This window comes from Pogoniulus pusillus, chromosome 12 (assembly GCF_015220805.1).
Source record: "Pogoniulus pusillus isolate bPogPus1 chromosome 12, bPogPus1.pri, whole genome shotgun sequence".
Lineage (NCBI taxonomy): Eukaryota > Metazoa > Chordata > Aves > Piciformes > Lybiidae > Pogoniulus > Pogoniulus pusillus.
In genome coordinates this window covers 1,507,768-1,516,910 of record NC_087275.1, presented here as the reverse complement: position 1 = coordinate 1,516,910, position 9,143 = coordinate 1,507,768, and the positions used below count along the sequence as shown (strand labels likewise).

General features: G+C 54.2%; 1 protein-coding gene across 1 annotated transcript in view; it reads left to right on the top strand.

Moving 5' to 3' along the window:
• RCSD1 (RCSD domain containing 1) overlaps window positions 1–8,329 on the top strand; it is a 41,235-nt gene extending 32,906 nt beyond the window's left edge. The window contains exons 2-4 of the mRNA XM_064152199.1: window positions 1,468–1,539; window positions 3,687–3,890; window positions 5,458–8,329. Of these exons, the coding sequence (XP_064008269.1) occupies window positions 1,468–1,539; window positions 3,687–3,890; window positions 5,458–6,075 (894 nt within the window). The 3' untranslated portion in view covers window positions 6,076–8,329. The remainder of the gene's footprint in view (window positions 1–1,467; window positions 1,540–3,686; window positions 3,891–5,457) is intronic.
• The last annotated feature ends 814 nt before the right edge of the window (window positions 8,330–9,143 follow it).

Sequence of the window (9,143 nt, the reverse complement as noted above, 5' to 3'; positions counted from 1 at the left end):
GGTTTGTATCCTTTAAGACATGCAATTTTAATCTGGCTGGTCCTGAAATAAGACCACAGTTAACACCTCTCATACTTTAGATACTTTAGTGAAGGCTGTGTAGCAGCAGAGCTACTACACATCATCCAATTTAGATATATCATACAGCAAACAAGCAATCACCTTTGCTCCCAGAGGGAAGAGACTGTGTGGCTAGGGAGTAACTGGGTAGCAGGGTCAGGAAAGAAGAAAGCAAACTTTTGTGTGAAGAGACTGAGTGAGGCTTCATTTGCTCCCTTACCAGCAACTTCTGCTTATCATAGAATGGTTTAGGTTGGAAGGGACCTCAAAGCTCAGCCAGTTCCAACCTCCCACCATAGGCAGGGATACCTCCCACTAGAACAGGTCACTCAAGGCCTCATCCAGCCTGGCCTTGAACACCTCCAGGGAGAGAGCAGACACAACCTCCCTGGGCAACCTGTGCCAGTCTCTCACCACCCTCACTGCAAAGAACTTCTTAACACCCAGTTTGAATCTCCCCTCTGCCAGTTCAAACCCATTCCCCCTTGTTCTGTCATTACAAGACCTTGTCAATAGTCCCTCCCCAGCCCTCCTGGAGCCCTCTTCAGATACTGGAAGGCCACTCCAAGGTCTCCTCAAAGCCTTCTCTTCTCCAGGCTGCAGAGCCCCAACTCTCTCAGCCTGTGCTCAGAGCAGAGCTGCTGCAGCCCTCTCAGCATCTTGGTGGCCTCCTCTGCACTGGCTCCAACACTTCCATGTCCTGCTTGTGCTGGGGGCTGCAGAACTGCCCCCAGGACTGCAGGTGGGGTGTGAGGAGAGCAGAGCCAAGGGGCAGAATCCCCTCCCTTGCCCTGCTGCCCACACTGCTCTTGCTGCAGCCCAGCACAGGGTTGTGTCTGGGCTGCACTCCCACTGCAGGCTGCTGTTGAGCTTTTCATCAGCCCAGACCCCCAGGTCCTGTTCCTCAGGGCTGCTCTCAGCCATTTCCCACCCAGCCTGGAGCTGTGCTTGGGATTGCACCCACCCAGGTGCAGGACCTTACATTTGGCCTTGTTGAATGTGCTGAGGTTGGCCTGGGCACACCTCTGCGGCCTGTGCAGGTCCCTCTGGATGGATCCCTGCCCTCTAGCAAGTCAGCTGTGCCACACAGCTTGGTGCCATCTGCAGACTTGCTGAGGCTGCACTGATTCCTCTGCCCATGTCCCTGACAAAGATGTCACACAGCACTGGTGCCAGCACTGACCCCTGAGGGAGCCACTTGGCACTGGTCTCCAGATGGACATTGTGCCCTTGGTCACCACCCTTTGTGTGCCACCCTCCAGCCAATTCCTTATGCAGCAGTGCTCTACCCATCAAGTCTATGCTTTTCCAGTTTGATGACCTCTTCCAAGTGTTCTGCCTTCATTGTGTTTTCCTCTTTCTCACCTACTTTACTGTGACTGTTTAATTCTTGATTTTGTTTTCCAGAAGCGGTCTCCAAATGCTTGCCCTTTTCCCAAGGTCAAGGTGAAAAGCTCCCCCATGATTGAAAAGCTGCAGGTAGGTCCTAGAAGAGGCCCATGTGGTTGTCATAGCAAATTAAAAGTGATTGACATTTGTCACAGGGACTTCCCTCGTGGAGCAGCCGTGGGGGAAGGTGATCCAGAAGCCAAGGGTGGTGGCTAGATAAGCAGGGCACTGGTCTCACCAGTGAAGGCCCAGTCTGACAGCACACAAACAAAGGAGGCAGAGCACGTCTAGCACTGGTAACAATCAGCAGGAAGAGTTTGGCAATCCTCGGGCATGTACCTAGCCATGTCAGTGCATGGGTCAGAGTCATTCAGAGTTGCAGAGTACATGGCTGGGCATAGGCATGTCAGCAGCACAGCTCAGGTAGGGAGCAGGAGCACAGGCCTCAGTTTAAATGCAGCTGGTAAGAGAAAGTGAGGGAAATCCTGCCTCAGGTGTCTTTTAGCTCTTTGTTCAAGCCGCTGAAATCAAACTGAGTCAACTGCACCGTACCAGCGATCTGGCCTTGAGCACGGGCAGCTACAGTCCTGGCAGCGGGAAATGCTCTCTGGGCTGTGGCACTCCCCTGCAGGTGCCTAGCAGCGCTGAGCTTCCCCTGCCGTGACTGCCGCAGTTACACACAAGCACATCAGCGCCTCCTGCCTTCTGCACTGCTCCGCGGTGCCTGCTGCATGCCACCGAGGGCAGCCCACGCACAGTGCCCACTGAGGGCATGCAACGGCCCCGAGGGCATGCCGCACACAGTGCCCACCGAGGGCAGCCCGCGCACAGTGCCCACCGAGGGCAGCCCGCGCACAGTGCCCACCGAGGGCAGGCCGCGCACAGTGCCCACCGAGGGCAGCCCGCGCACAGTGCCCACCGAGGGCAGGTCCGCGCACAGTGCCCACCGAGGACATGCCCGCGCACAGTGCCCACCGAGGGCATGCCCGCGGACAGTGCCCACCGAGGGCAGGCCGCGCACAGTGCCCACCGAGGGCAGGTCCGCGCACAGTGCCCACCGAGGGCAGGCCCGGCACAGTGCCCACCGAGGGCAAGGCTCCACGCACAGTGCCCACCGAGGGCAAGGCTGCGCACAGTGCCCACCGAGGGCATGCCCGCGCACAGTGCCCACCGAGGGCAGCCCGCGCACAGTGCCCACCGAGGGCATGCCCGCACACTGTGCCCACCGAGGGCAGCTCACGCACAGTGCCCACCGAGGGCATGCCCGCACACTGTGCCCACCGAGGGCAGCCCGCACACAGTGCCCACCGAGGGCAGCCCGCACACAGTGCCCACCGAGGGCATGCCCGTGCACAGTGCCCACCCAGGGTAGCCCGCGCACAGTGCCCACTGAGGGCATGCCCGTGCACAGTGCCCACCCAGGGTAGCCCGCGCACAGTGCCCACCGAAGGCATGCCCGCGCACAGTGCCCACCGAGGGCATGCCCGCGCACAGTGCTCACCGAGGGCAGCCTGCGCACAGTGCCCACCGAGGGCATGCCCGCGCACAGTGCCCACCGAGGGCATGCCCGCGCACAGTGCTCACCGAGGGCAGGCCCGCGCACAGTGCCCACCGAGGGCAGCCCGCGCACGATGCCCACAGACGGCGGCTGCGGCAGGCAGCTGCCTCCCGGGCAGCATGTGTGACCCCGCAGCACAGCGCCTCCTGGCGGCCCTGGCGCAGCACAAGTCTGGCCGTAGCACTGTGCCTCGTAGTGCACCCAGGGACATTTCGCCTCTGGCACCTTCTCAGTGATGGCACAGCCAGAAGCGCTTTGCCAGTCAGCCACAGGCTCGCCTCTTTCCGTGGTGTTCTCAGCCGGGCTGGAGACTGTGAGGTCTGCCTGGGCACACGGGGGATGGTTTATATCTTGAGGTCTTTGCTGGCTGCTTGTTCCGACTCTCTCCTGGCACAGCCGCTGTAGACTGTGCAGGCTTGGCTGGGTCACTGCAAAGTCCCAAAAGGACACGTCCTGAGACCCAGCTGCTGGGGAAGGACACCTGTCCACCCGTGGTTTGCCTGCCCGGGCGTGTTTGCTGACAGCGCCACCGGGGGAGGCCCTTGCGCAGCAGGTGTGCGGCTTGTGCCGGCCGAGACGCGGCAGCTCCCGCGGCAGGAGCAGGGGCGCCCCCGTGTGGCTCCCGCACGCACTGCGCTCTGGTGCCACGCCCGCCCGTGACGGGGATGTGTCTTCGCAGGCCAATCTGGCTTTTGCGCCAGCCGCTCTGCTGCCGGGAGCATCGCCTAAGAGCCCTGGTCTGAAAGCCCTGGTTTCTCCGTTCAGTACTCCTCCGTCCACGCCCAGCAGCCCAGGGACTCAACCGCAGCCCAGCGAAGCGACTGAGACCCCGGTCAGCTTTGATCAGCCCCCGGAAGGCTCTCAGCTGCAGTTCTATAACAAGGTGGGCACGTGCTGGGATTGCTCCATCACGGCAGGGTAAGGCTTGCTTACCACTTGAGGATGAAGAGGAAGAGGAGGACGTAGTTCTCAGTTTTGCCATCATACTGAGTATTCATGGCCAAGGGAGAAGATCTACAAACCAGGTTCAAACCAGCCTTTTAGTGTAGCTCTGTAGAGTCTCCTCTTTGCCCATCCTCACAAGGAGTTTCATGGTCCAACAGCTCCAGCAGCCTTCCTGGCCAAATGGGTAAAGGGAAGAGGTGAAGTGGCAGGATCCAGTAACTTCAGCTCAGCAGTGACAGAGTGAATGGTACCTGGGCAGGGAGCACTGAGAGGAGAGGGTGAGGGAGCTGAGGGTGTGCAGCCTGCAGAAGAGAAGGCTCAAGGGTGACATCATTGCTGTCTACAGCTGCCTGAAGGGAGGCTGTAGCCAGGTGGGGTTGGTCTTTTCTGCCAGGTAAGCAGCAACAGAAGAAGGGGAACACAGTCTCAAGTTGTGCCAGGGGAGGTCTAGGCTGGATGTTAGGATGAAGTTGCTGCCAGAGAGAGTGATTGGCATTGGAATGGGCTGCCCAGGGAGGTGGTGAAGTCAGCATCCCTAGAGATGTTCAAGCAAAGCCTGGATGAGGCACTTAGTGCCATGGTCTGGTTGACTGGCCAGGGCTGGGTGCTAGGTTGGACTGGCTGAGCTTGGAGGTCTCTTCCAGCCTGGCTGATTCTGTGATTCTATGAGATGGAGCCACATGCCAGCTGAGTGGCTGAGGTGCAGGTTAGGAAGCCATGCAGAGCACAGTGGTTTGCCAGGTGTCGCCACGGAGTGCTCAGCACTTAAATGGGGAGCTGTAGCTTGCATTCGTCACCATCAACTACAGTGCAGACTCCTTCCTCAACCACAAAACTGCCAAGTATACAAAGGGCTGGGAAAGCAGGCCTACAAGAAAGCTGAGAAGGGACTTTTTACAAGGGCTTCTAGTGATAGGATGAGAGGGAACAGCTTTAAGCTTGAGGGGAGTAGATTTAGACTAGATATGAGGTAATCCTTTACAGTGAGGGTGGTGAGACACTGGAACAGGTTGCCCGGGGAGGTTGTAAATGCCCCCTCCCTGAAGGTGTTCAAGGCCAGGTTGGATGAAGCTCTGAGCAGCTTGGTCTAGTGGAAGGTGTCCCTGCCCATGGCAGTGGGACTGGGACTAGAAGATCTTTAAGGTGCCTTCCAGCCCAAACCCTTCTAGGAATCTGAAATTCAAAGTTAGCAGCATATGCATAATGCATAATGCAGTGCCCTTGGGTGTAGGGTCTAACTCGGACAAAGAGCCACCGTTTACATTACAACAATGATCTCTGGCACCAGCTTTACAGAAGGAAAGGAGGTTTATACTGGGGAGCTGTTTGTCCTTACTCTTTCAGGGGTAGGACCCCTCATCTCCCTACCTCTTAGTAGCAGAGAGGAAAAGTGAGGTCAGCAGGTTAGCAATCAAGCCTCCCATGGCGTTCTCCTCTGTTGTACTTTCCTGCTTCGCAGTACCTCTCTCTTGCCCGCTTCAGTGTCTGCTTTCCCTGCCTCCAAGGTGCGGACGCGGGGATCGATCAAGCGCAGGCCTCCCTCCAGGAGGTTCCGAAGATCTCTGTCGGAGTATGGAGATGGAGAAGATCTAGGAGTCAGCATTTCTCCGGAAAATGGTGCAAAGGAAGATGGGGATGAGGTGTTTGGGACCAAGGGCAAGAAAGAGGAGGCAGATACAGGAAGCAAAGAGCAAAAGAAACACACAGACTCCGATGAGAAGCCATCATCAAGGAGAGGATCCAGCAAGTCAGAAGATGAAGAAAAGGGAGGAAAACAGGCAGAAGAAATAACTCCTTGCAAGAGTAACACAGGGGATATGAAGGAGGAGGAAGTGTGCTGTGATACCCCAGGGGAGGACAACTCCCCCCAGCCTTCCTCTGGAAACAAAGAGTGTGAGAGTCCCAAGGGAGAAGAGCTGCAAGGCAGTGCCTGTGAACAGGACAAGGGGGACAAGGAGAAGGAAGAAGCTGAAGCAAAGGAGACCAGTGAAAGCACTGATACTCAGAGAATACCAGACACCGAAGAGACATCACTGGCACTTGGACCACTGCAGGACACAGAGGGCCTAGAGACTGCCAGTGAGCCTTCAACATCAGCCACGCAGGAACAGGGCACAGCGTAACCGTGACGCACAGGTAAGATGGATCACTGTGACGATGGCTCCCTAAATCACCAAAGGAGTTTGCTTGTTAATGAAAATGGTAACTGTGACAGAACACACCAACATTTTGCTGCTCCCCACACCTCAAGTATCAAATCTCAGACCTGAAGAGGCCGGAGGACAAGGCAATTAAAACAGCCAGCCCTCCTGTGTGGTGTTGGGGAGAGACACCAGAGACGCAGCTTCTCGATTCAGTACAGTGGAGAGGCTTTGCTCACCCAGCACCCAACTCAGTTGCTGTTTTGAAAGCAATCTGAAATCACTAGCACTTTTCCCCAGCAGTAACCATGCACCCACTATCTCAGTAAGCCTCCTTATCCCACACATCTGTCTTGTGTGCACATGTTGTACAGGTACATTCATGCACACATATGCTATCTTTACATATATGTGTCTAGCTTGTTAGCCTTGCCAGCAAAAGTCAGTGTTTGTACACAAAGCAGCTTCCTAATCATCCCAGGAAGCATGGAAACACACAGGCCTTTGCCACTAGGAAGGGAGATTGCCACTGGTTAGCACAGAGCTTGTACCACGTAGCTTATTGCATATTCTCTAACCACTGATCACGTAGCCATAGAGGCCTGTGGTAATGCCTCATTCCACCTCAGCCATTTGTCCCTTCTTCAAGTGCTTCCTTGGTTTGGCAAGAAGCAACTGAAGGAAGCAGGCTGCAGCTCAGGCTGCAGCTCACCTTTGCCTCCTAGTATGGAAACTACTGAAAATACTACCAGGTCACAGACTCCCCAGCACTGTGTTTACTTAAGGCTTGTGATTATTTTTCATCATATCCTTCCTTGTCCCCTCTGAAAAGGACATACCCAATCAGGACACGGGAGAATAGGAGACACCTAACTCAGTCAAGGTGAGAGCTACTGGGAAACCTTCAGTGGCAGGAGAGGAGCAGAATATGGAGCCCCTCGAGGTCCAGACTCATCCCAGAGCCGGGTGGCCACTTGCTGGCTCTTTGCTTTGCACCAATCTGTTTTGGGACAGTCAGAACAAGAGACTTTGCTTGCAATCATTTAGGAGTTCAAAACTGAAGTGTTGGCTGACATTCCTTGGTGATATTTCTGGACTGAGAGATCTGGGATGTGCTGTCCTGGAGCTGACAGCCACCACCACTCCTGGACCTTCTGCTCCTTCATCCTGCTTCAGAATGTTTTGTCCTTCTCCCCTGAACTGGTCTTGGATGAAGTTCATTAGTTACACACATATGTGTATGGTGCCTTTTTGTTGCTTCTTTGGAAATATTTGGGGGGGGGGGGTCAACTTTCAGTAAAGAATGTTTTAGCAATTGGAAAAAGTCTGTTTTCTCCAAGTATGCTGCATGGCAGACAATGTGAACCCTGCCCATGGGGAAAACTTTTGGGTGTTGTTCATAACCTTTGAAATGCCTCTGAAATGTGAGTTGAGCTGAACGATCTGTGAAACAGGCAGAGTAAGCAATTTCTTTGTGTGCTTCAACTTTGGGGCATTTTTAGTGGTTGTGCAAAGTAACAACCAACAGATTTGACGCACAGAAAAGATGTGCTGTGTAGGTCACACATCAGGTTTTCTTATCTGGCTCTGTCAGATGGTGTGCCAGTGATCAGTGGCCATCCAGTACCCAGCAACATAGACCTAGCAACAGAGACTGAGCAGAACCAGACAGCTCTTCTTCATCCATCACAAAGCTCCTCCTCGCAATCATTAAGCAGAGCATCATCAGAGGCTTGGATTGTCCCTGTCTCTCTGGACATGCATAAGTTTTGAGTGGGCTCTGCAATACAGCAGTTTTACAAACCAAATGGTTTTGAGAGACATCCCCTTTCTGTTCACCAGCAACAAAATCTCAAGGAAAGAAGTGGCTCTGAGCCTTGCCTTTTTTTTTCCAGGTGAGAGTACTGAGGTATAATTTGCTGGGAGCCAGTGGTGTTGCCCCTCTGTGTAGCACAGGCTTGTTGGCAGACATGAGCCCCGAATCCTTTGGAGCCATGTGGTGGAGCATTTGTGCCTTTGAATCCATTTTAACCTGTTTGTTAGAGCGTTTATTCCAGGGCAGGCTGCAGTCATTCACTGTATCGTTTCTCCTCTCAGCAGTGTGCCCCATCTGGTTGTGAGTGATTGTGCCTTACTGTACATATAGATATGTGTGTGCCTGCTTAGAGAGTGTGTGTCCCGAGCAAGGGAATGCAAATCTGAGGGAGTGGCAGAAGAAATAAATGGTGGAATTAAACCAAACCAAAATCTGTGTATTTCTTCCTGGGGAGTTAAAGGAACATGAGGTCAGAGGGAGAGAGATGGTAGCAGCAGGCAAAATAGGGCTGGGATTTCCACTGCCAATGGAACAGTTTGACATTCCACTGCAACTTATTTTGTGGTATTTTTTTACTTTGGGGGAACAGCACCAACCAATGTAACTAATCCACAAAAGGAGGTGTTCTTTGGGGTAAACAGTGACACTGGATACCAACACACTCCCTGTCCCAGCTCTGCAGGTGTCAGATATCTAAGAGAGAAGGCAGTGAAGCCATCTAGCCTAGTGCCATTTCTCCAACAGCAGCTGGGGTCGTTCAGCCTGGAGGAGGCTCAGGGCAGACCTCATTGCTGTCTACAACTACCTGAAGAGAGGTTGTAGCTGGCTGGGTTTGGTCTCTTCTACCAGGCACCCAGTGACAGAATAAGAGGACACAGTCTCAAACTGCACCAGGACAGGTTTAGGCTGGACATTAGGAAGTTCTTCATGGAAAGAGTGACTGGCACTGGAATGGGCTGCCCAGGGAGGTGGTGGAGTCACAGTTCCTGGGGGTGTTTAAGAGGAGGCTGGATGAGGCACTTAGTGCCATGGTTTAATTAATTAGAAGGGTTAGGTGATAGGTTTGACCCAGTGATCCTAAAGATCTCTTCCAGCCTGGTTAATTCTGTGATTCTGCTCCCTTGGTTCACGGGGAGCAGAAAAAAACCCGGAGAGATGCACAGAGAACCCTCCTGAGAGATTTCTCAGCTTCTGGCAATCAACAGCTTGGAGACTTTCTGTGCTGGAAGTTGCA